The sequence below is a fragment of the Miscanthus floridulus genome, chromosome 16 (assembly GCF_019320115.1).
Source record: "Miscanthus floridulus cultivar M001 chromosome 16, ASM1932011v1, whole genome shotgun sequence".
NCBI classification, from domain to species: Eukaryota; Viridiplantae; Streptophyta; class Magnoliopsida; order Poales; family Poaceae; genus Miscanthus; species Miscanthus floridulus.
Window position 1 is genome coordinate 30,977,919 of NC_089595.1, and position 26,406 is coordinate 31,004,324.

The 26,406-nt window shown below is 48.1% G+C and overlaps 3 protein-coding genes across 3 annotated transcripts; 1 reads left to right on the forward strand and 2 right to left on the reverse strand.

Annotated features, from left to right (window-relative positions):
* Positions 1–728: 728 nt before the first annotated feature.
* Positions 729–5,523, forward strand: LOC136512231 (nifU-like protein 4, mitochondrial). The gene is made up of 6 exons (XM_066506213.1): positions 729–972; positions 1,318–1,482; positions 3,059–3,234; positions 4,276–4,379; positions 4,464–4,575; positions 4,978–5,523. The coding sequence occupies exons 1-6, from the start codon at positions 780–782 to the stop codon at positions 5,032–5,034; spliced, it is 807 nt and encodes a 268-aa protein (XP_066362310.1). The 5' UTR covers positions 729–779; the 3' UTR covers positions 5,035–5,523.
* A 175-nt stretch (positions 5,524–5,698) lies between these two features.
* LOC136512998 (GATA transcription factor 23-like) lies at positions 5,699–7,918 on the reverse strand. The gene is made up of 3 exons (XM_066507000.1): positions 7,679–7,918; positions 7,390–7,497; positions 5,699–6,596 (listed from the first exon to the last, which is right to left on the reverse strand). Exons 1-3 carry the CDS (start codon positions 7,703–7,705, stop codon positions 6,285–6,287), a joined length of 447 nt encoding a protein of 148 aa, XP_066363097.1. The 5' UTR covers positions 7,706–7,918; the 3' UTR covers positions 5,699–6,284.
* Positions 7,919–12,783: 4,865 nt separating this feature from the next.
* Positions 12,784–25,179, reverse strand: LOC136513402 (importin subunit alpha-1b-like). The gene is made up of 11 exons (XM_066507411.1): positions 24,890–25,179; positions 24,662–24,758; positions 23,910–24,001; positions 23,682–23,813; positions 23,407–23,592; positions 23,160–23,323; positions 22,987–23,065; positions 21,912–22,040; positions 14,152–14,279; positions 13,668–14,036; positions 12,784–13,570 (listed from the first exon to the last, which is right to left on the reverse strand). Exons 1-10 carry the CDS (start codon positions 25,097–25,099, stop codon positions 13,670–13,672), a joined length of 1,584 nt encoding a protein of 527 aa, XP_066363508.1. The 5' UTR covers positions 25,100–25,179; the 3' UTR covers positions 12,784–13,570; positions 13,668–13,669.
* Positions 25,180–26,406: the final 1,227 nt, after the last annotated feature.

The window sequence follows — 26,406 nt, forward strand, 5'->3', positions numbered from 1 at the left end:
TTTATGATACCCATGCATTGCTGCGGGAATTTGTAGCATTATACGAGGAAGTGGATTCATGGAGTTTGAGAATTTATTTGTAGCATCTGCCATGATAGCAAAGATAGTAGCGGCGGAATTGAGGGGAAATTTCAGATAAACAATGAATAATAATGTGAAATTAAATGACAAAAGAACATAATCTTATTGGTTCACAGTTTTTTCAAAAACCATTATACAACCTTCATCCTAGTTGAATTACAAAACGAAAAGTGTTATGTCTAGAAATTCTGCACATGTGGTAGAGATGTCACACATGGATATATTAACAGATGCCCCTCTCCCTCCGCCCCGCATCTTCTCCCCGCGCCCAACCCAGTCACCATGGAGGAGAGGGAGTAGAGCGAGGAAGAAACGGAAAGCATGACATCAACGTGAGTCAAGCTAGTCCTGCTCTTTTGTTGGGATAGAGTCGTCCCCCGATTCTCTGGAATATATCAGGTGATTCCCCATAAAAAAAGAGAGATATTCAATTTATCGGTTAACTTTAGAAAAAAAAATATTATTTTAAAAATTACACGTTCCCATAGTAGGCTGGAGTTTTTTTTTTTTTATCTAAACCGCCCAGAACCCACAATAAAAGGTCCTCGCCTGCTGGTGCCTGCTTCTGGGCTGCAAATCTCTATTCCGGCCCATGAGTGACCAGGCTTCAGGCCCATTAGACTAGCCGACCTAGGAAGGAGAAGAGAAGCAGAAGAGCACAACGTCGCAAGGACGCGTCGAGGAGACTACCTACGGCCATGGCGAGGAGAAGGCTTCTCGCGCTCGCGCTCCGGCTCCATGGGAGGCCTCAGGCAACGCAGCCGTGGCGGCGACCCCCGCCCCGGTTCCTCTCCTCAGCGGCATCCGGCCCCCTCGACTGCCTGAAGTCGCCGCCTTTCGCGCGGCCGGCTGCCCGGAACCCCGCCTCCTACCCATGGGATCGATTCGGAGGTTAGGGTTTGCTCTCCCACTCCTCCGTCTTGGTTTAGCGTAAAGGCGTGGTTTTTACGGCTCGCAAGGTTGGATTAGTGAATTAGTTTAGGCTAGGGTGGGATTCTTCATCTGATCGCTGGTGTGGCCATTGTGGTGGTAAGAGATACCCATTTCATCAGATTGAGGTAGCAATCAGAACTTTTGTATGATTGTTCGTGCGCATTAGCTGTGCCAAATTGTTGAGCTGTAGCAGACTTTGATTTGTTGGTGACCTTGTTCTCATGATGGATCCTTCACTGCTGGTACTCGGTCGTGTGCTTAAGGTTCTTTGTTTGGGAAAAATGAAAATTGTGCCATGTGCAGGAGGGCAGAAGAGGACCATGTTCATCCAGACGCAGTCGACCCCGAACCCGCAGTCACTCATGTTCTATCCTGGAAAGCCAGTTATGAAGGTTGGGAGCTCTGATTTCCCTAATGCTCGCACTGCGATGACATCCCCTTTGGCTAAGGCGCTGTTTGCCATTGATGGTACATTTATGCCTCTTCCCTTGTTGCCTTTTGCATTCATTTTCATTTCCATTTGCGCCTTTGCTCTTGTAGTTCTACAAGCTTTATATTCCGTTAGTTACTCGTAAGCGTCCTATTGTTGACAACTTGACATGTGCCAGTTCTCGAAAGAATGGTCGGGTTATAGGAATGAGATGTTTAAACTTCCATAGCCTGGTGCCAATAACATTTTCTGATGCTAAACAATAGGGTTTTCTCTATTTTTGGTCACTTGACTAATTTTCCTTCAAAGTTTGTTTTGTTCAATGTTTTCATATCGTATTATCGAGGCTAGTCGTATGACCACCGATCAGACGACTAATCGTGATTAGTCGTCGATAAGGGTCGATTAGTCGGTCCTAATCGGTCTAATCGGCTAGTCGGACATTTAGTCGTCCTTGTGCCTAGATGGCCTGATCGACCATGTATATACTATATATATGATGTAAATATATGTAAACATGGCCATAATAAATAGGTAAATGTTAGAGGCAAGCAAGCAAGCACAGTTTGGCATGTAATCATGTTTGCAATGAATCATTATCATGGTGATTTGGCCACTTACCTATAACTGCTGCTTGCTGATGCCTGGTGGTGAGTGTTGACTGCTGACCTTCAGAGGAGGCAGAGTGGTGGGACTGGTGGCTCATCTTGATGCTTGAGGCCTCCCGTGTCCGTCCTCCAGGCGTCGAGGAAGGAGCCTCAGAGGCGGGCGGAGCTACTGGGTCCCGGCAGGGGAGGAGACAGGACTGCGGGCGGAGCTGCGGGCGGAGCTGCGGACGGAGCTGCGGAAAGAGCTGCGGACGGAGCTGCGGACGGAGCTACGGGCGGAGCTGCGGACGGAGCTGCGGACACCGGCGAGGGGCGCGGACGGAGCTGCGGACGCCGGCGAGTGAGATCCAGAGGCAGGCCGCCGCCGGCTGTGAGAGAGCAGCGGGAGCTGGAAATGTGCCGTGCGGCTGCAACTCCCACTAGGTCACTCACTCACTCCTCTTCTTCTTACCCTAATGGGCCAGCTAAAGGTGGGCCGAATTCTTTAGCTGGGCCAAATTCTCCCTCCCCCGAACTAGTCGTCCGGCTAGTCTGATCGGACGACTAATCGTGATTAGTCGCAACTTATCGGACGATAAGTTTTCTAATCGGTCTAAACTAATCGAGGGCCCTTATCGAGCACCTGGTTACGATAAGGACGACTAATCGCGATTAGTCGTCCGATCTGAAAACATTGGTTTTGTTGTATCATTAGCTGCGGACAATTAGTTTAGCTCCAACAAAAAACTTTGTCGTCATAGCTGAAGAAGAGATGCTAAAGTTACCATTATGTTACTCAATAGATTCCATAGAGAAATTTAGTGAAGTGAAGTGGGATAAAAGACCAGTATTGACGGCAGCATTGGGATGGGTGAAGTATAAAGTAGTGTTGAACATGATATAAGAAAGAGCACAATTTTGGAAGACATATTTAGCTGCTGGTTACATTGGGTTTTTTTGCATTAAGTGTCATAGTCTTTTACTGAAGTGTTAACTCTTTTGACACAACATTGGAATCTCTATGCAGGAGTAACCAGGGTATTCTTTGGATCTGATTTTGTAACTGTTACAAAATCAGAAGAAACTTCTTGGGATTACCTCAAGCCTGAGGTTTTTGCTGCGATAATGGATTTTTACTCATCTGGACAACCACTTTTTCTGGACTCAAATGCTGCAGCTTCTATGGACACAGCGATTCATGAGGTATTGCAACTAGTTTCTGTAAACTATCTGTCCTGCATTTTTTTTCCTTGTCTTGCTTTTCTGAACTTCGAAGGGCGGGCCTGGTGCAAGCGGTAGAGTCTTACCGCCTGTGACCAGAAGGTCCCGGGTTCGAGTCGCGGTCTCCTCGCATTGCACAGGCGAGGGTAAGGCTTGCCACTAACACCCTTCCCCAGACCCCGCACAGAGCGGGAGCTCTCTGCACTGGGTACGCCCTTTTGCTTTTCTGAACTTCCCTGTTTACTCTGGCATTTTATGATCACAAGACCCTGAAGACCATATGTTTTATATTGTAACAGAGAAAACCTATAGGTATAGTTTCTTGGATGCTCCAACTTCTAATAACATTGCAAATGGGAAAATGGGCTGTCTATTGAGGCAGCATGTAAACTGTACAGTACTGTACTGGGTCTAGGCAACATATGATAGGGATGCCCACACATGCCATATTCAATAGTAAATATCTGCGAAAGTATGTACGATCCATACATGGAAAAAATATAGATTAGGAGTGCAATAAAATGGAACTCCATTTATGCCATGATTGAAGTTGCTTAAATTTGCTTCATTTTGAATGTGTGGATTAAATCCTGTATGTCTGCCTGTCACCTATAGGTAGGTGTAAAATGGAATTGTAACTATTATATGATTTTTTTTTGTAGGAATTGCTTAAATGCTTCTTGAATGTGTTGATTCAGTCCTGTATGTGCACCAGTTGGTAGAAATAATAGGATTGCAATGATCATCAACTCATATGAAGATGTGACCTGTTATGATGAGATATAGAGTGATACTGTGGACTCTTTGCACTACATTGCCTCAATCTAATTCTAGTAATCTATAATAGAGCTATACTGGTACCTAGGTTATCAAAAAAATATGTTAGACCCTGAATCCTCTTATTATACTAAGAGTCCATGATGTTACCTAGCACTGACAACATACATTTCAAAATCAGTATATGTTATGTTGGTTATTATTTGCCTTGTGATACTGAATCTTTCTTGCACTGTTTCCTCCTAGGATGATTCAGAAATAGTTGCCATGATAAAAGAATTGTTGGAGACTCGTATTCGACCAGCTGTTCAAGATGATGGTGGTGACATTGAATACCGAGGATTCGATCCGTGAGTCTTTCCCTCCCTCCCCTCACGTGTGGTCTGCTATTAATAATTTGGTTTCCTTCTCTCACTGGAACACTATCGTTTCAGAGAAAACGGGATAGTTAAGCTTAAAATGCAAGGTGCCTGCAGCGGCTGTCCAAGTTCATCAGTCACATTGAAGTCTGGGATAGAAAACATGCTTATGCACTATGTTCCTGAGGTGATGTGAAGTGATTTATTCGGTTCTTTGCTGATGTTCCCTAATGCCTGTGGCTCAAAAAAAATGTTCTCTATTTGATAACTAGAATGTGAAGTGATTATGTTCTTTGCTGATGTTCCCTAATGCTTGTGGCTCAAAAAAATGTTCTCTATTTGATAGCTAGAATGTGAAGTGATTTTATTCTGTTCTTGCTGCTGTTCCTTAATGCCTGTGGCTCAAAATATGTTCTCTATTTGATAACTAGAATGGTTGTCATTTGGTCACATGCAGGAAATCGGTTCATATTGCAATTGTTCCTTATGATGGGTTTTCCTTAATTATCCATTGATGCATCTGTTCTATTCTCATTGGCAATTCTCAAGTCTTCAAGTATGCTAATTTGTCATACTACTTTTATAACAGGTGAAAGGAGTAGAGCAGGAGTTTGATGGTGATGAGGAAGCTGAACTGGCTGGATAGATGGAGTGAGAGTCCTTACGGGTTTTTGAGGGTCAACACAGCCTCTTCAAATGTTATAGCAACTTCGCACGTACGATGTTTCCCTGTATTTCTACATCCCAAAAAGGTTATCCATATGTTTGCTTTTTGAGAGACCAGGAATGGCCTGAGCATTTTACGGCGATTAGCCGCCAGCACCGATCCTGATGTATGCAGGAGACACGCTATCATAGATATCAGAGGCGTCAATAGTCTGAACCAGCATCAGTTGCACTAGGATCCGAATAAAGTGGCACAGTGAATTGCTGTTTTTTTTTTTTTGTTGAATTTCTGTATATATCTGAACATGTCTAATCAATTACGAAGGTATCAGATTTAGCATGACAGATACTTGGGTATAATTTGACGTGGTTGTTTTGCTTGTACCTGATGATAGTCCTATCATCAATCTGCTGTATACCATTTATATTGCTTCTGCGGTGGTTTGAATATTCCGATTTTATTTTTCTAATTTGGTTGCTTATTTAAGATGCCAGAACTTTCCTTTTTTCTGTTGGTGTGACAGAGGTGTTCGGCTGCGGCTGCAGCCACTATTTCTACTGTGAGCGCAGAAAAAGCGGCTGCGGCAGCTATGTTTGCCACATAAAAACAAAGGTGAAAAAAAAACAACTTTTGCATCTGAAATGGGACGCATAGATCATTATATCCACTTTGATCTTTTATTACACATGAAGGGCGATGCCTGCTTTTGATCACCATCCTCAATCAAGGAGTAACAAAGAACATACACAGGAATTAATCAAGGTGGGGATAAAACACATACAGTGGCAATGAAAGAAGAAAAATTGTGGAAGGGAAAAAAATAATGGAGAGAGACATGAGAGTGAGGCAAAAAGGCCTCTTATACATTGCTAATCACAATTAAGGGAGCCTATCAACAACAACAACACGGACAAGGACCACTATCCATCTTACCATGTAGTGCAAACCTGCCTTCCCAAGTCAACTTCATCACTTTCGGGTTCGAACATGACACGACACAACACAGCGAGATCATTAGATCTGCAGCAGCAGCACAAGAGGTGGGTGAATCCAAAAAACAAATCCAGCCCTTCGACATCAGCTTCATCCATCCTGGAAAGAGGCCATCCTTCCTGATAATCCAAGAAAGTTACATGGTTGGCTTGGAACCACTGGGTGGTCTGTTTGTGTTTCTTCTGTGTCCTGTATATGTACACAATTGAGCAGGGTGGTGCTGAGATGAGATCCTCCTAGCCATGTAGCAGCGTGGATCTGGATGAGGAGGACAAGGCCATGAGCAGGATTGCGGCCTCCTCCACTCCCATCAGGACCCTCCGTTTCTTCACCACTTGGAGGCTGCTGCTTTTGTTGTTGTCTTTGACGACTGCACTGCTTGTTGCTGGACTGTGACTGTGACTGTGATCTTGATGTTGTCGTTGCTGCTGCGGCTGCGGCTGCGGCTGGTTTTGTTGCTGGTTTTGTTGTGGTTTCTTGGTGGTCTCGAGGCCTAGCTCTTGCCTCCGCTTCTTCCTGTACCGGATCCCGCACGCGTTGCAAAGGGACTACAACCAAATCAAATTAAGAAGATTGCTTAATGCTCATCAGAAACGTTAACTAGCATAAAGATCATTTCATATAATAGTATGACGATTTTATATATCCGCGATCACTAGCTAGTAGTCTAGTACTATTCCTGACCTTTTCTAAATTGGTTTCTGCTGATTGCTTGCTCTGTTGATGGCTTGATGCTGGTACTGGATAGGAACAAACAACTGTGATGGAGATATGTATGGATGCCTCTAGCTAAACGATAGGCTGGAGCAATTCATAAATAAATAAATGAGATTAGGAACAAGTACTCTAGTAGGACGGTATCAGGGAAGCTAGCTTGCATTGGCTTCCCCCATTTTTTTAAGCGTTCACACACTAGCTAGGTGGATTGGCCGGGGTGGGAGGTTAGCACCGTTGCTTTGCTTGGAACAGCTCACCTAACCACCCAAGCGGACGGAGCGGAATCAATCAAAGCGGCGGCTAGAGATTCTGAGCCCTTTTCTCATGCGAGGGCGGCGGTGGCTAGGCTAATCGATGGAGCCATGATTGGAAGGAATAATCATTCACCATATCATCATCATCTCGCCAGTCTCCTAAATCCAAGTTACTACCTAGCTAGATCATCAACTTGCTATGTGATGTGATGTGATCATCCCCATTTAATTACTGTGCAATAATCCACACCAAGAAGAGGTGATCGGCGGCGATCAGCTGCTCTGCCTCTGATCACGGCATGCTGTGATCGAGAGCTCCGATCGCCTCCAGGCAGCACAACAAGGAACAGAGCGAGCAGCGCTAGCTTACCCTGGGTCCCGTCGGCCCGCCGCGCCACATGGGCGTCGCGGTGGTGCGGCACTCGACGCAGCACGGCCTCCCCGCCTCCGCCGCCGGCGCCGGTAAGATCGCGATCACCTGAAGGAGCGAGAGACCAACCATCAAAGGATATCATCATCAACCAAAAGTAATTGGCATAGACGTGTAAAAGAAACAGAGGATAGGAGAGGATAAGTTATTTCCAAAAAAAAAAAAAAAATAGGAGAGGATAAGAGCTGTTGTTGATCAGGACGGACGAGAGGAGGGGCACAACACAAACCTTGTGATGCTCGGCGGAATCCATCATCGTCTCTGACCGATCGATCCTGCTGCTGGGTGGGTCGATCTCGTCGAGACGGCCTCCGTGCGCTCTGGCCTCGATCGCTCTGTTTCTTGGAGAGTACGTGAGCTGTGTGGATGCGGAGAGAGAGAGAGAGAGAGAGAGGGCCAGAGGGGCGTGGAGCAGTGGAGGGTTGGGGAAAATGGAAGATGATGGTGGACGGAGACGACAGACGAGTCGAGCGGCAGCTGCAGGAGTGTGGAAGCAAGCCACGCCACAACGACGTAGTAATAAGGGGCGGAGATGGAGAGAGAGATAGGGCTGCGCTGTGGGCCCCACGCTCGCTGCGGGCAGGTGATCCTAGGCTCGAGACTCCTACTCGTCTCATCTTCTGATCACTAGTCCTCTCTATGAATTTTAAACGAATCTTAAAGCAGCTGCAATTAATTAACCTATACATATATATATATATAAAAGACGTGCAGCCTGGGATCTCCGACCGCTCTCACATATCACTGTTTCGGTAACAGGCAACACTCAGTGAACAGTAACGGGTTTTATAAACAGTAACGGGGTTTAGTGAACAGTAACGGTTTTTTTTGTAAACAGTACCGCGTCTTAGTGAACAGTACTACACCCATTAAGAAACGGTACCACCCTGTTTTTGGTTTTTTTTAAAACACAATACAAACCTTTTTTTCACCACTATTGCCCGCGCAAAGCGCGGGGCTCCCTGCTAGTAATCAATTTATTATGGGTCTGATCTGAGCCTAGCCCTACCCATGTCCAATCTAAGCCCAACCCTAGCCCGGGCTCGTATTTGTGATGCTTTATTCAGTCGCGTTTCCCTCCCACCGTGGATGGACGGTGCCGGCGGCGACACGCCGTGCCGCTTCCTCTGCCGCCGCATCCCGGACCGGCGCCATCAGCGGCAAGACCGAGCCTACCTCAGCCGTTGCTGCGGCATCCCAGACACCTTCGCCAAGCAGAAAAAAATAGAGAAGGGCGTGGCGGCTCTCGACGCCACCTGCACCGGGAATCAGCAGCTCAGCACCTACCGCATAGATGCACATCTCCCTGTAAGATGACGGCGATCCACGCCAGCATCGACATGCAGGTATCAGGCTTGAGACTGGGCTTGGTTTGGATATGGGTAGCCCGGGCCTAGACTAATCCACACCAAAATTAATTTCCAGACTGCTTTAAGATCCGTGCAATATTTTCAAAAAGGACCACCGGAACAAAACTCAATGTTTAAATATTATGTTTGATCCACTGTTGCTAATAGATAGTCACCAATTGTTAAGCTAGCTAATTATCAATATATGTTTAAATGCCTCTGCTAATAGGTGGTTAGGTCGTCGGTCGAAGGTGTGCACACTATTAGCGCTCCTCCCATTAACTAATGAACTAAATGTTACGACCTCTATTTGCTAACAGTTAGCAGGTCTATTTAACAGACTTGTTTGGATATGTACCTGCTAATTTTAGATGCAAAAGTTTTTTTTTAACTAAACAGGTCCCATGACTGTTACACAAAATTACGTCTGGTTTGCCCCGGTGTGCTATATATTCAGTTCCAACACAATACACGTGCCAAGCGAGGCCCACACACCGATAGGTCCTGTTCGTTCTCTTATAATTCATATTTTTCAGTTTGTTTTTTAGCTGAAACAGCGTTTTTCTCACAATAAATCAGCCAGAATAGTGTTTTGACTTGTTTTTTCAGCGAAGCGAACGGAGCCATAATCTGTACTTTTCAGCTTGTTTTTTTCAGCCGAAACAATGTTTTTTTCTCACAACAAATCAGCCGAAACAGTGTTTGGGCTGATTTTTCTTAACCCACAGCGGTCACGTCACATAGGCAAACCACCACATACACACGCTAGGGTGGTGCAACCGTGCAAGTGCGTTATCCATCAGTTTCCAAACTCCCATTCTCTATGCTCGGCACTGGAGGCATGTGAGACTCAGAAATTAGTTGTTTGCTTGCCTGGTATTTTAGCCTACTCGGCGAATGAAACAGAGTCCTGATTTGGCATGTTCCCAACTGAGCCGTATTTGTATATGTATGTATAAGTACTGTAGCTCCCAGTGGCTAGGTTTGCAAGAGCCAACTTTAATTTTGTACAACTTCTATGCTAGTACGTACTGGCGGAGTAGTTCCCAACAGGAGCATACATCCTTTATGGAGATTTATTCGTGTGTTCTGGTAATAATAATAATTATATGTATGAGTTATTGTAATAATAACTATATTCATGCGTTCTGATAATAATAATAATAATTACACACACACACACACACACATATATATATATATATATATATATATATATATATATATATATGTATATATATATATATATATATATATATATATATATTACTGTTCTGTAGCTCACCACAGAATAAGTTATTCTGTGGCCACTTTGAGTTACGATAATTATTGTACTAATTTATGATATTATGGTAACTCTCTCGTAAGTGATTTACTATAGTATTATGATAAGTATTATCTTGAATTATAGTAACCCATGTATCGTAAATGTGTATTGTTATTATCATAAATTGGTACAAATATTATCGTAAATCAAGGTGACCATAGAATAAGTTATTCTATGGTCAGCTGCAGAATAGCCTTACCGTATATATATATATATATATATATATATATATATATATATATATATATATATATATATATATATATATATATATATATATATATATATATATATATATATATATATATATATACTACTTGGCTACAAAATAACTTATTCTGTAGTCACTTTGAGTTACGATAATTACTACGTTAATTTATGAGATTATAGTAACTCCTTACTAAGTGATTTACTATAATGTTATGATAAATATTCCCATGAGTTATAATAACCCAACTATCGTAAATATATATGACTTAGCGCTCCGCTGCATGCATGATTTACATCACATGGCAACAACCAGCCTGTTCGCTGGTTGATTTCTACGCTGATTTGGACTGACTGATGCTGATTTATCGTGAGAGAAAAACATTGTTGACTGACTGATTTAAGCTAGCTGAAACCAACAAGCGAACATGCTGGAAAAAAAAATGTGAACAACTCAACTCGCTTTGCTTGGCTGACGCTGCACAAGTTTTAGAGCACACACAGGGCATCCAGTAGACGATTGTCATTTGTCAACAAGAAGAAGAGAGAGAGAGAGAGAAAATGCGTGGATGCAGTGCATGCTTCCACGGAATGCAGGGTAAGCAGGACACCGGCAAAAATTCCAAACCATTGCTCTGCGGACGCTTAAACAATGGCAAAATTAATTAATTAATTAAAGGAAACCTTCCAGGCCGGCTGACAACCACACAACACGAAAGTAGCAGCGTTAATAGACGACCAGACACCTCAAAACTGGAGCAGAGATTAAGGATCGGGCAGCCGCAAGAATGCACGCACGCATGAGAAGAACCGAACGTACGTGTTGGAAGAAAAAAGAGGGAAAGGTACGGTGTCAAGCACTCGAACAGGGATCTCAAAGAGAGGGAGAGGATTAGCGCGAAACAGGGGGCCATCCTATCCAGGACGGATGTATCATGTCCTCTATATGATGACTGATGAGAGCAGCTTTGTGACACAGGGACAGCTGAAAAAAAGGGGACAGATTCTTTACACCACACCTCAGAAAAGGAGAGAAGAAAGATGCTGCCAAGTAGTTTAAAGAAGTGTCGTCAACTGCAGATTCATTTTGTCAAAAAAAAAAAAAACTGCAGTGTCATTGCTATTTTCAACTGCAGGCAATTGATCCATGCTTTAGGAACAGAATCCACAGTTGTCTCTCTTTGCACAATTCACAAACTGTTTGTTGCTCTAGCTAGATTCTATGCGGTGATGTATGTAATCCTACAATACTAGCCATACTGATAATACTATATAGAAGGTGCTGACTTTTTAATAATAAGACCAAAAAAAGGACAGTATGCATGAGACCAACAAAGATGAGAAATGGTAATTCCCTCTGTTCTAAAATACAACGGATTTGAGTTTATCATCAGTCAAACTTTGCTAGGTTTGACCAAATTTTATAGAAAAAAGAGAGTAATACTTGACATGTTGGGTTCATTAACAAATATGCTTTCATAATTTACATATTTTATTAATAGGGTAGATGTTAACATTCTTCAATATATATTTAGTCAAATTCAGTATAGTTTCATTTAGAATAAATTCAGATCCCTTGTAGTTTAGAACAGAGCAGAAACGAAGAGAGGGGGAAGGGGCGAAGAACGGAATGAAGAGGGAATAGATGTTTCATTTAGCATTGTTAGATACATTATTATCAGATATATGTTTTCATGAACTACATTTTTAATGGAAGGAATAGATGTTAATATTCTCTCTACATATTCATTATAGTATTATTTAGAACAAACTCGGATCTCCTGTATTCTAGAAAAGACGGGAAGAAGAGGGCAAAGAACGAAATGAATGGAAGTTTCTCCGTCCAACCAACCAACCCAAAGCTGTTTTGTCCCTTTCTTATGGGGCATCCATCCTCCGTCCATAGACTAACAAGGCATACATTCGTCCCAAGTACTACTACATCAAGCTTTGAATTGCAGTTAGGCTGCGAACCAACCTTGAAAAGGGAAAACATATGCAGCAGGTCTGAAACAAATCAATGGAGACAGCAGAGGAAAGGTGGAAACAAAAGGGGCATGCTTCCAATGTCTATTGCCTCCCACCTTATCATTGTAGCTGCAACGATGAGACTACTACGGCAAATGACATCATACTAAGCTAAGAAACTAGATCCGGACCATCTAAACATTCCAACCGGCAACAATCCGCAGCCCAACCGTCTGGCGCCCCACATGTATTCCAATCATTGGGGCCATGGGCTGCCAGCATGATTGGGAAGAGATTAGTCGCTATCATCACTTGCCCCCAACAAAGTACAGCAGGGCAGCGGAGAACATCGAATGCCGGCCATTTGTCAATCATAAAAGCATCGCCCCACCGAAAATGTTCCACGGAATCGCACAGGAGATAAACCCAGTGGCCAGTGCACAATTTTTATAAATACTTAACATGCACGATATATCTGAAACAGAGCCAACATGCACGGAAATTCTTCTTTGATTTCATTCCATTCAGTTGCTACACCACAATTCTCAATGGTTTGTCAAGGTCATACAACGTAAATCAGGTTCCACCATAAAACTAGGAACCATATAATAATAACCTCATAAAAATGTCACATACCCTTCAACTGTTCTAGATAAGCATGGAACAACTTTCAGACAACGGTGGCAAATACACAGCCAAGAAAACACGACTACAACAGACAAGACGACATGACCAACTACAAACCTGTGTATAGTACACAATAAACCAATGAATTAGACTCAAGAGACCAGAATGGGACTCCCAAAAACCCATTTGACATTATGTCTTATAAGTTGTGCCAATACTCATTGCAACATGTTATACACCACAGGAAACGCTTTGACAAAAACCGACACATCCCCTATCTTTCAAGGTTCTTTCTACCTCATCAAACAGGTAAAACAATATAATTCATTCATGCTATATAGGAGGCAAAACCCAACTCCCGACAACACCTGCGACTCCATGCCTCCCACCATTAGGTGGTGGTGGGAGCAAGAGCCCAAATGATCCAACCCGCTGACCCTGAAGACTGACCATTGACCAAGCTGCACCACTGGTGATGCAGCCCAAGGACTGACCCTGCTGCTGACTGGGACTGACATGACGACTCCGTGAGACCAGACCAATGGGACCCAACCACGACTTGGACAACGCGACTACCCCACCTCTGACTAGCCCCAAGCACTAGCCAAGGCATAATGGCACAGTCGCCATTCCAAATGGGCATCTGCATGTACAATATCACATCAGAAATCGGAATTTTCACACCGATACACACCGTACACCACCCATTTTTTTACTCAAGACCGCTAGAGAGAGCATACCTTCAGCCAAAGTTGAATCCACCTGATGGAACAGAGGGCTGGTTACCAAAGTTGAAGCCATTCTGGGGATTGTCGCCTGAGGGCATGGCATCGTCTTCCTCCTCCAGCCAGTAGGATTCGAGCATCTTGACAGCCTTCTCATATATCTCGGTGTTGTCATGGCTTTGCAGGCTCTCAATCTTGTCCAGGCCCTCAGCATCATCAATCATCTGTGCGTAGACATTGACATCGCCTCCACCAAGGTTTTTCTCTGCCTCGCCAACCTTCAAGATGTTCTCAAGACCCTCCAAGCAAACTGTTACAATTCTGGGATCTGGGCAGACAAGCAGGTCACAGAGTGGCTTAATGCACCCCTGGGCAACAAGGTACCTGCATTTCATACAGTAGACAATGTTATCACAAATGTTTTTTTTAATGAAGCATACTATACTACAAATAATACGACAAACTTAGAAGATAATGTTAAAACTACATATTTACATACTTGATCTGATCATGTGTGCCACCAGAAGTGGCATTTGAAATTGCCCACGCTGCTTCTTTCTTGATGTCAAATTCAGCAGTTTGCAGAAGTTGCACCAGAGGTGCAATTATGTTTGCATTGATCACGGCCTGCAACCACATGATACTAGTTTAGGAAAGAAACCAAACAGAAGGAAGCAGTTGAATAAGAAGAAACCAACCAGGTGATTTCATTGAAGCTACTGGGGACTACGGGAGAAAATGTTTGTTTATATTGAAATAATTTCCAAGTCAGACATCAACTTTTTAAAGAAATACCATAAGCTAAAGGGCGTAGCCAGTGCAGAGAGCTCCCGCTCTGTGCGAGGCCTGGGGAAGGGTGTCAGTGGCAAGCCTTACCCTCGCCTGTGCAATGCGAGGAGACCGCGACTCGAACCCGGGACCTTCCGGTCACAGGCGGTAAGACTCTACCGCTTGCACCAGGCCCGCCCTTCAAATACCATAACAACAACACAACAACAACAAAGCCTTTAAATCACTGATGGATAAGTCTCTGTAGTCTTTTGTGGGGCTGCAGCAGCATGTGTATCTTGACTGAAGGACAGCAGCATCTTGCTGCCCAGCAGTACCTTGACCGGAGGACAGCAGCATCTTGCTGCCCAGCAGCATGGTGGTCTGGCTGCATCCTTGACTGGAGTGCAGCAGCTAGGAGCTAGGACAGCATCTTAGAGGACAGCATATTAGGACAGCATATTAGCATCTTAGACTAGCATCTTAGACTAGCATCTTGGCATATGCTTGGCTGGCTAGCAGCCTATAAATATGTATCCCCAACCCCTAAGGTTGGCATGGCATTTGAGTAAGAAATAGACAAGAAAATTGCCCCAACTCCTAGTGTCATCCTCTCTCGATGAGAGTAAGAATTCTCCTACTACCAAGAGTGAGAATTCAGCGACTAACAAGTGGTATCAGAGCCGTAGTATCCTGTAGCCTGAGCATCTCTTGCTCATCCCCTTGCCCAGCCTCGCAACAGCCCCAGCTGAGAGTAGCAGCAGCTCCGTCCGCTCCTGTTCACTCCTCTCCCAGCTCGTCTGAAGCAGCCCTCTCCCCACGCAGCAGCCCCCCGGTAGCGCGTCATGTCCGCAGGGCAGTCTCAGCGCTCGGTCGCCTCGAGCACGCGGCGTCGGCAGGAGGCCGAACTTGCCGCGGCAGAGGAACGCGAGCGAGCGGCGGCAGAGACCGCTGCGGCGGCGGCAAGGGCGTCGAGGCTAGCAGCGGCGGAGCTGGCAGCAGCCAGAGCGGAGGCGGAAGCAGCGGCGGCGGCGAATGCAGCGCGTGCGGCGGCGGCGGAGGTCGAGGCTCTGCGCGGCAGCATCGGCAGCTCCATTTCCGCTGACGACACCGCCGACGCGGACCTCGAGCTGCTAGAGAGGGAGGCAGCACGAGCGCGGGCGGCGCAGTGGACAGCCGCGCACGTCCACGAGCGTGGCGGCAGCCCAGACAGGCGCGGACGCGCTGGCGGCGCTCCTGGAGGAGGCGCGCACGGCGGTGGTGCTCCTGGGGCAGCCGCGCACGCCCACGAGCGCGGCGGCAGCCCAGACAGGCGCGGACGCGCCGGTGGAGCTCCTGGAGGAGGCGCGCACGGCGGCGGCGCTCCTGGAGGAGGCGCGCACGGCAACGGTGGCGGACGGGTCGATGGAGAGCGCGGCCTTCACAGGCAGCGTGGCTCTCTCTCCCCGGATCGGTACCGACGGGTCGATGGAGAGCGCGGCCTTCACAGGCAGCATGGCTCTCTCTCCCCGGATCGGTACCGTGGTTACCACGGGCTCCAGGCTGTTGTCAGGGACGTCGGTCCCGGCGGTGGGTGGCCCACCCTCACCAAGACCAACTACGTCGAGTGGGCTGCGGTGATGAGGGTAAAGCTCCAGGTGCGGCACATGTGGGAGGCAGTCCGGTACGGCGACGTCGACTACGACCTAGATCGACGGGCGCTGGATGCTCTCATCGCTGCAGTCCCGCCCGAGATGCAGTTCTCGCTTACCAGCAAGCGGACTGCCAAGGAGGCTTGGGACGCCATCGCTGCGGCACGCATCGGCAGCGACCGCGCCCGCAAGTCCACACTGCAGGCACTTCGCAAGGAGTGGGAGAACCTGGCCTTCAAGCCAGGTGAGGACGTTGATGACTTTGCTCTCCGTCTCAACACTCTGTTGCAGAAGATGGTGCAGTTCGGCGACGACACCTACGGCGAGGAGAGAGCTGTCGAAAAGCTCTTCCGCTGCGTCCCCGAGAAGTACAAGCAGATGGCTCGCTCGATCGAGTCGCTGCTGGATCTCTCCACGATGTCGATCGAGGAGGCGATAGGTCGCCTCAAGGTCGTCGATAGTGATGAGCCACAGTCCCTCTCGGGGCCCATCACCACTGGCGGGAAGCTCCTTCTCACTCGGGAGCAGTGGCTTGCCAGCCAGGGTGACCGGAGGAAGGGGGAGCCTTCTTCCGCGACAGGCGGCCGCAAGCGTGGCAAGCCGCGCAAGGCGCGCAGAGACGCCCAGGCCGGGGCGCGAGGACGTGCCGAGGGTGATGCCCGCGGAGGCGCCCAGGGCGGCGCCGCCGGCAGGCACAAGCCGGCACGAGACGACACCTGCCGCAACTGCGGCCAGCTTGGCCATTGGGCCAAGGACTGTCGACAGCCACGACGCGGCCAGGCCCACGTCGCACAGGCAGAGGAGGAGGAGCCGGCTCTGTTCATGGCACATGCCAGCATCGAGCTACCTCCAGCGGCACCGGCCGCAGCGGCTCTCCTCCACCTCGACGAGCCAAAAGCACACGCCCTCCTCGGCGACGGCTCCGGCAACGACAAGACTGACGGGTGGTGCCTCGACACCGGCGCCACCCATCACATGACCGGTCGACGGGAGTTCTTCACCGAGCTTGACTCTAGCGTCCGAGGCTCCGTCAAGTTTGGGGATGCCTCCGGCGTGGAGATCAAGGGCGTCGGCTCCGTCATCTTCACCACCGTGTCTGGTGAGCACAGGCTGCTCACCGGAGTCTACTACATCCCCGCGTTGAGGAACTCCATCATCAGCTTGGGACAGCTGGATGAGAACGGTTCGCGCGTGGTGGTTGAGGATGGAGTCATGAGGATTTGGGATCGTCGTCGTCGCCTTCTTGCCAAGGTATCCAGAAGCGCAAATCGACTCTACGTCCTTAACGTGCAGGTGGCACAACCCCTCTGTCTCGCTGCTCGTCGGGACGACGAGGCGTGGCAGTGGCACGAGCGTTTCGGGCACCTTCACTTTGAGGCCCTGAAGCGGCTTAGTGCCACGGAGATGGTGCGAGGCCTGCCGTGCCTCGACCATGTGGAGCAGCTCTGCGACGTCTGCGTGTTGACGAAGCAGAGGCGACTCCCCTTTCCCCAGCGGGCGAGCTTTCGAGCCAAGGAGAAGCTCGAGCTCGTGCACGGGGACTTGTGTGGCCCGGTGACACCGGCCACACCGGGAGGACGACGCTACTTCCTGCTGCTCGTCGACGACCTCTCTCGCTACATGTGGGTGATGGTCCTCGGCAGCAAGGGAGAGGCTGCGGACGCCATCAGACGCGCGCAGGCTGCTGCGGAGGCGGAGTGCGGCCGCAAGCTGCGCGTGCTGCGCACCGACAACGGCGGCGAATTCACGGCGGCTGAATTCGCGTCGTACTGCGCTGACGAGGGCATTCAGCGCCACTACTCCTCGCCGTACAGCCCGCAGCAGAACGGCGTCGTCGAGCGGCGCAACCAGACGGTTGTGGGGATGGCTCGGGCCCTCCTCAAGCAGAGGGGGATGCCGGCTATCTTCTGGGGAGAGGCGGTGGTGACGGCCGTCTACATCCTCAACCGCTCGCCTACCAAGGCGCTCGACGGCAGGACGCCGTACGAGGCTTGGCATGGGCGCAAGCCGGCGGTCTCCCACTTGCGGGTCTTCGGCTGCCTCGCATTCGCCAAGGAGCTTGGCCACATCAGCAAGCTCGACGACAGGAGCACTCCGGGAGTGTTCATCGGCTACGCGGAGGGCTCGAAGGCCTACCGCATCCTCGACCCGAAGACACAGCGTGTGCGCACGGCGCGCGACGTTGTGTTCGACGAAGGGCGAGGATGGGCGTGGGACAAGGCAGTGGACGACGGCTCAGCTCCGACGTACGACGACTTCACTGTCGAGTACGTCCACTTCGAGGGAGCTGGGGGAGTAGGCAGTTCTTCTTCGGCGAGCGCGTCTACCCCAGTCTCCGAGCCTCCACCGACCCCGGCACCTGCTACTCCGACAGCACCACGCTCTCCAGCCAGGACCTCGGCTGCGATGAGCTCTTCGCCGGCTCCACCACAGCCGACAACGCCACGCACTCCAGCACCGACAGGCACCACTCCGGGCACGTCTACTCCACCACCAGCTCGTGTCGAGCACGGCCCGGTTGAGCTCGCTACTCCGCTCTCTCACGACAAGGAGCGCGTCGACGCGTACCACGACGGTGAGCCGTTGCGGTACCGTACGGTGGAGAATCTTCTCGGCGACCAGCCGGTGCCGGGACTGGTGCCTCACGACCTGGAGGACCTGGAGGCGCAGTTGCACCTTGCGTGTGACGACGGCGAGCCTCGGTCGTTCGCAGAGGCCGAGAGACACGCGGCATGGCGCGCCGCGATGCAGTTGGAGATGGATGCGGTTGAGAAGAACCGCACCTGGGAGCTTGCTGACCTTCCTCGTGGTCATCGCGCGATCACCCTTAAGTGGGTGTACAAGCTGAAGAGGGATGAAGCCGGTGCCATCGTCAAGCACAAGGCTCGCTTGGTGGCACGAGGTTTCGTGCAGCAGGAGGGGGTCGACTTCGACGACGCCTTTGCTCCCGTGGCACGGATGGAGTCCGTGCGACTCCTCCTTGCGCTAGCTGCCCAGGAGGGCTGGCGTGTTCACCACATGGATGTCAAGTCGGCGTTCCTTAACGGCGACTTGAAGGAGGAGGTCTACGTGCACCAGCCGCCGGGATTTGCGATCCCCGGCAAGGAGGGCAAGGTGCTCCGCCTGCGCAAGGCCCTCTATGGCTTGCGGCAGGCACCAAGGGCGTGGAATGCCAAGTTGGATTCCACGCTAAAGGGGATGGGCTTCGAGCAAAGCCCGCACGAGGCGGCCATCTACCGACGGGGCAATGGAGGAAATGCCCTGCTGGTGGGTGTCTACGTCGACGACTTGGTGATCACCGGCACCAAGGATGCGGAGGTGGCGGCATTCAAGGAAGAGATGAAGGCCACCTTCCAGATGAGTGACCTGGGGCCTCTCTCCTTCTACCTGGGAATCAAGGTGCACCAGGATGACTCCGGGATCACGCTTCGACAGACCGCCTACGCCAAGCGCGTCGTTGAGCTAGCTGGGCTCACCGACTGCAACCCAGCTCTCACTCCGATGGAGGAGAGGCTGAAGCTGAGCCGCGACAGCACGACGGAGGAGGTGGACGCTACGCAGTACCGGCGTCTTGTGGGGAGCCTTCGCTACCTCGCCCACACACGGCCGGACTTGGCATTCTCCGTCGGCTACGTTAGTCGGTTCATGCAGCGACCGACGACGGAGCACCAGCAGGCTGTGAAGAGGATCATCCGCTACGTTGCGGGGACTCTCGACCACGGCCTCTACTACCCGAGGTGTCCTGGGGCGGCACACTTCGTCGGGTACAGCGACAGCGACCACGCCGGCGACATCGACACCAGCAAGAGCACGAGCGGGATCCTCTTCTTCCTCGGCAAGTGCCTCGTTAGCTGGCAGTCGGTCAAGCAGCAGGTGGTGGCCCTGTCCAGCTGCGAGGCCGAGTACATAGCGGCCTCCACCGCTTCGACTCAGGCGCTCTGGCTCGCTCGACTGCTTGGTGATCTCCTCGGCAGAGACACTAGAGCGGTGGAGCTCAGGGTGGACAGCAAGTCCGCTCTGGCCCTGGCAAAGAACCCCGTGTTCCACGAACGCAGCAAGCACATCCGGGTGAGGTACCACTTCATCCGAGGCTGTTTGGAGGAAGGGAGCATCAAGGCGAGCTACATCAACACCAAGGACCAGCTTGCGGACCTGCTCACCAAGCCCCTTGGGAGGATCAAGTTCCTTGAGCTCTGCTCTAGGACCGGGATGGTTCAACTTTCCCACAAGACGACGCACAAGACTTAGGGGGAGAATGATGGATAAGTCTCTGTAGTCTTTTGTGGGGCTGCAGCAGTCTTTGTGGGGCTGCAGCAGCATGTGTATCTTGACTGAAGGACAGCAGCATCTTGCTGCCCAGCAGTACCTTGACCGGAGGACAGCAGCATCTTGCTGCCCAGCAGCATGGTGGTCTGGCTGCATCCTTGACTGGAGTGCAGCAGCTAGGAGCTAGGACAGCATCTTAGAGGACAGCATATTAGGACAGCATATTAGCATCTTAGACTAGCATCTTAGACTAGCATCTTGGCATATGCTTGGCTGGCTAGCAGCCTATAAATATGTATCCCCAACCCCTAAGGTTGGCATGGCATTTGAGTAAGAAATAGACAAGAAAATTGCCCCAACTCCTAGTGTCATCCTCTCTCGATGAGAGTAAGAATTCTCCTACTACCAAGAGTGAGAATTCAGCGACTAACAGTCACAAACAAGAGTTGGGGTAGGCTTAGAGTTGAAACCCGGCAGAAGCAATCAAGGTTCAGGCACGTGAATAGCTGTTTTCCAAGCACTCCTATCTAAGGCTAAGTCTTTGGGTATATTCTATCCTTTCAAGTCTCCTTTTATTGCCTCTACCCAAGTCAACTTCGGTCTTCCTCTGCCTCTCTTCACGTTACTATCCTGGCTTAGGATTCCACTATGCACCGGTGCCTCTGGAGGTCTCCGTTGGACATGTCCAAACCATCTCAACTGGTGTTGGACAACCTTTTCTTCAATTGGTGCTACCCCTAATCTATCACGTATATCATCGTTCCGAACTCGATCCCTTATGACCGCAAATCCAACGCAACATACGCATTTCCACGACACTTATCTGTTGAACATGTCTTTTCGTAGGCCAACATTCTACACCGTACAACATAGCAGGTCTAATCGTCATCCTATAAAACTTGCCTTTTAGCTTCTGTGGTACCCTTTTGTCACATAGGACACCAGATGCTTGGCGCCACTTCATCCACCCTGCATTGATTTTATGGCTAACATCTTCATCAATATCCCCATCTCTCTGTATCATCGATCCTAAATATCGAAAGGTATCCTTCCTAGGCACTACTTAACCTTCCAAACTAATATCTTCCTCCTCCCGAGTAGTAGTGCCGAAGTCACATCTCATATACTCAGTTTTAGTTCTACTGAGTCTAAAACCTTTAGACTCCAAAGTCTCCCGCCATAACTCCAGTTTCTGATTCACTCCTATCCGGCTTTCATCAACTAGCACTACATCGTCCGCGAAAAGCATACACCAAGGGATGTCCCCTTGTATGTCCCTTGTGACCTCATCCATCACTAAGGCAAACAGATAAGGGCTCAAAGCTGACCCTTGATGTAGTCCTATCCAAATCGGGAAGTCATCCGTGTCTCCATCACTTGTTCGAACACTATTCACAACATTGTTGTACATGTCCTTAATGAGCCTGACGTACTTCGTTGGGACTTTATATTTGTCCAAAGCCCACCACATAACATTCCTTGGTATTTTATCATAAACCTTCTTCAAGTCAATAAAAACCATGTGTAGGTCCTTCTTCAATTCAAATATGCACATGCTTAAGACTTGATTTATCAACAGAACTTGCACACAAACCTGAATCTGTTCCCTGTTACCAGCTGTAATGTTTGAGATCGTCCAGCATGCTTCTTTCTTGATGCTTTTCTTGTGGTTGGTAGTCAGGAGGTTCAAAAGGCATGGAAGTGCTTGATTGTCAATGACACACTGCAGGAAGGAGAAATATTTAGGTTCAGTGGAATATGGAATGTCAATATGGTACAACAGTGTGGAAAGCTAATTTTGAATATTTATTTCAATGAAATTGGCAAGGAATTCTTGTCATCAAGGCTGAAAATCAATATTACCAATTATATTTACCGTCTTAAAATTTAGCTTAACAATCTGTCATAAAGACCTACATCCAATAGGACCTGCTAAACAGTGCTGCGAAAGCGCATTTGTACTTATAAACTAGCATTTGAACTATAACAGAGAATAATTTCAAAGAAACTAGAACCTTAGATTAACAAATCAGCCAATTGATTCAACATCAACTTAGTATGGATAATTTTTTTAAAAGTAGATGCATCTCTACAGGAGACCCAGTCAGGTAACTTAGGCTGGCAGAATCATGAAGTGTATAGAGAGATGCAATGAAAGGGCAGAAGTATAGATACAAGAAGAGAGAGGGAGAGACGCTAACATATAGATATGAACGAAATAATATAATACATGTTATTTCTTGCCAAACCAAAAAGATAATGGTTCCCAGTGTGTGCGTGCGTGTAAGTTTCTGTTCCATGAAAATATTGATTTGACTGCTAGATAATGTATCTAGCAAATAAAACTGTTTAATCAAACTTGTAACCCCAATTAAACAAACTAGTATGACAAAGTACACGCTGATGCGACTTCCCCCTGTCTGACACCTGCATGGACCCATATGGGCACCATGACTAATGTCTGCAAAATCTACAATGCTACCCGGGACAAAAGAAGCTTTCAAATCTAGTCTAGGCCAGTATTGCAGCTACATCACGGAATCAAGAACATCAATACAAGGGTAGACTGATTTTAACAGATGACTTGCATTAATTTAGCAACAGCAGGATATACATCAATGTAGGAAAAAAACATTAAAAAGGAGGTCCAACTTGCCAATTGAGTTTACCTGAGTCTGCATGTCATCCCCTGTCACAATGTTACCCACCGTGCGCAGAGCAGGAATGAGTACAGAGGCCGAAGGATGCCTAAATAAAAATTCAGTTGTTATGATTTCAATCATCGATCATGGTAAAACTTTAGAATGCTACAGAGAAAACATATATAAAAAATTGCACTTACATCAGAAGTTCCACAAGGCGAGGGAATACGCCAGATTCAATAACAGCTTGGATTTTGTCATTAGTCCCATCAGATAGGTACGAGAGAGCCCAGCAGGCATCAGTTAGGACCTCCTCATCCTGAGAGTGGATAAGGCGCTGCAGTGCTGGCAATGCTGGTTTGACCTACTCAAGCATCAACAAAACAATATCATTCAAAGAATCAACTTTGGCCAACACAACAAAAAGAAACAATCCCAGATAGAAACCTGATCAAAGTTTGGTTGTGGCTTCCCACGGCAGAAGTTGGAGAGAGTCCATGTGGCATTCCTGAGCATCGAGAGCTTAGCATGCTCATTAAGCTGCTGCAGCAAGGGGAATAGCCCACCATGGCCAAGCACCAGATCACGGCACTTTGGGGAGTCACCAGCAACATTACCTAAAGCCCACACAGCCTGCAAAACAAAAAAAAAATAAAGAACCTAAGCATCACTCTACATAAGTCTCGTATAGAAGAGAGTAACTCTTGTAATTCAGTGCATGCCTGTTCACGAACATCCTCGCTGTGGGAGTTGAGGAGCTTGACAAAGATGGGCACAGCACCACTCTCAACCACCACCTTGGTGTTCTCTGATGTGCCTGAGGCAATGTTGGTGAGCGCCCATGCAGCCTCAAACTGCAGCATGAGTTATACATAGCAAGTTGCCACCGATTAATAAGAGAGAAAATAAAGTGAAGCCATATGATTGATCAGTGCGACTGTTTCCCAGACCTGGAGTTGGGGATGGTCCTCACGTGTAAGGAACTCAATAAATCGGGGCACCACTCCTGTGCTGATCACCTCCTCAATTGGTGGACTACGCTCTAGAGAAATTGATAGAAAAGTCAATCAGCAAGGTACCACTTGACAATTTTCATATAAAAGTTGCAATGGAGTTAAGAACGGAGTATCATGGGCTCATCTAGATTCACCAGCAAATACAAAAATCCCACAGGATAATAAAAGCTGTTATCTAGGATGTACAAGAATATGAAAAGAGACATGCAGCCTCCACAACCTTTTTTAGCCCATTCTCACCAGGCTAAAAAATTACTGAAACAAGCATATAATTGATGCAACAATAATTGCCCCAGCAGGAAGCAGAACACTACTGAAAAATAGAAATAATTATTCATGAAATCAATTGCTTTCAGGAGCATAACATTTTTTTTTTTGAAAACTTCCTGGCACATGGACATAAGCACGTTGCACAGGCCAGAGGGTAGTGTTTGCTTTTTTTCTGAAGACAGTTAATTTACATAGTAGTTGTCGTAAAATGGGATGGTGCCACGACTAATTTTGCTACCCCGCAATCCACATGTCAAGACCCCGTATACGCGTATACGACAGTTACCTTAGCACCTAGAACTGGCCATACCCAGATACCCTCACGCATGGCCTAATACTACTCGACAAACCGCCCAAATCTCACTCCTAAACTCTATCCGTCGTAACGGTAACTGCACATAAGATCCGAATCTCACCTATGGAGAGCAGCTTCCTGAACTGAGTGGTGGCCTCAAGCTGCACGGCGGGGTCGTTGGAGAGGACGGCCTGCACCATCGCCGGCAAGCCATCGAGCTGCACAAGCAGACAACAAGAGAAGAATCAGATCCGAACCCGTCAGATCGAGTACCACCCCCGTCTCCCAAACCCTAACGAAGGAGGGACGGATCAGATCGGGAGCGAGCCAGGGCAGGGCAGCGCAGCACCTTCTGCTGGAGCGCGGTGGAGTGGCCCATGGGCGGGACGGCGCCGGCGGGGAAGCCGTCGCGGCGCTTCTTCTGGAGGCTCTCCTCGCGCTTGGCCTTGCGGATGTCCACCATCTGGCCCTCGCGGCGGCGGCGGCTCTCCTCCGCGTCCACCGTCTGCTTGTAGTTGCCCTTCCGCATCAGCTCCCGCTCGCTCGGCCGGAGCGACATCGCGGCGAAACCCTAGGGGGGACCCAGCGGCGGCGCGGAGCCGGGGGGGGGGGGGGGGGGGGGGGGGGGGGGGGGGGGGGGGGGGGGGGAGGTGTGGTGGAGGGGTGCAGTCGAGCGTCGTTCGCGCAGCCACGCACGCACGGCAAGACCGACCCGATTCGATTTCGAATTGGGGAACGGGTGGGGAGAGAGGGAGTTGGAGGTGGGGGAGGTTTATATAGGCGGCGTCGTTCCAACCGGGGGTAGCAAAGGAGGGCCGTCAAGGCCTTTAGCATGACTTCGGCTACCGCCGCTCTTGCTTAGAGGATTGTCAAACGGCTCTTACTCGGGTTCAAATTCAAATACCCATTGATTTTTTATTTGTTTATTTACTGGCTTTGTATAGTTCCAAAAACACAAGTTTTTTTAAGCCTCTTGCTCGCTATTCCTCCCGGAACAAAAGGATCAAAACCTTCTGCACCTCATGCATAGCTTGTACTTTTCCAGTTAATCCATAAGGAATGGACGCCCATATTAAAACGTTCCAGAAGAGCCATAACCATTTTTGTATTGAGAAGTAGCCTAAAACTTGTTTCGAAGCTCTTTATAAGCAGTTCGGAGAAACCATAACCATTTTATATTGAGAAGTCGGAGCCTAAAACACATGACTTCTTTTAAGGTTTCATAAACTTGATATAAATTATTATTAGAGTTCTTTTTTTTTGTCAACCATTTTTTTTTTAAAAAAAGGGTTTCATCTTTACTAGAGAAACTACTCCACACTAGCTTTGCCAAACTAATCTTTAGAGTTATATGTACTCATTGTTTTCTTATCAAAGCTACTCCCTCCGTTCCAAATTATAAGTCATTTTGATTTTTTTGGTTCATCCATCTAGACATATTATTATATCTAGATGTATGACAAAATAGATATACAAAAAAAAAGTCAAAACGACTTATAATTTGGAACGGAGGGAGTATAGTATATAAGCATGCACATAGTAATTTGTAGGTACGGCTTGCCTTAATCTATTTCAATATGCTTTAGAATCAAATTTTATACCATGGCTAGACGCACACTATTGTTGTATAGTATGGGTCACGGACATGACGGTTTTTATCTTTAATTCATCGGAGCATAGGCACGGACGGATGGAGGAGAGAGTGATAGATTGAGAGATGGAGGAAGAATTTTTCTCCTTTTTAATTTTTTTAAGAATGGACTAGACATGCCTATGCATTTCAACAGAGTGTACAACTTGCGTCATATGTTTCGATGTCTTAAAATTGGTCTGTTCCAATACGTCTAGAAATCGGATTTTGTCAAT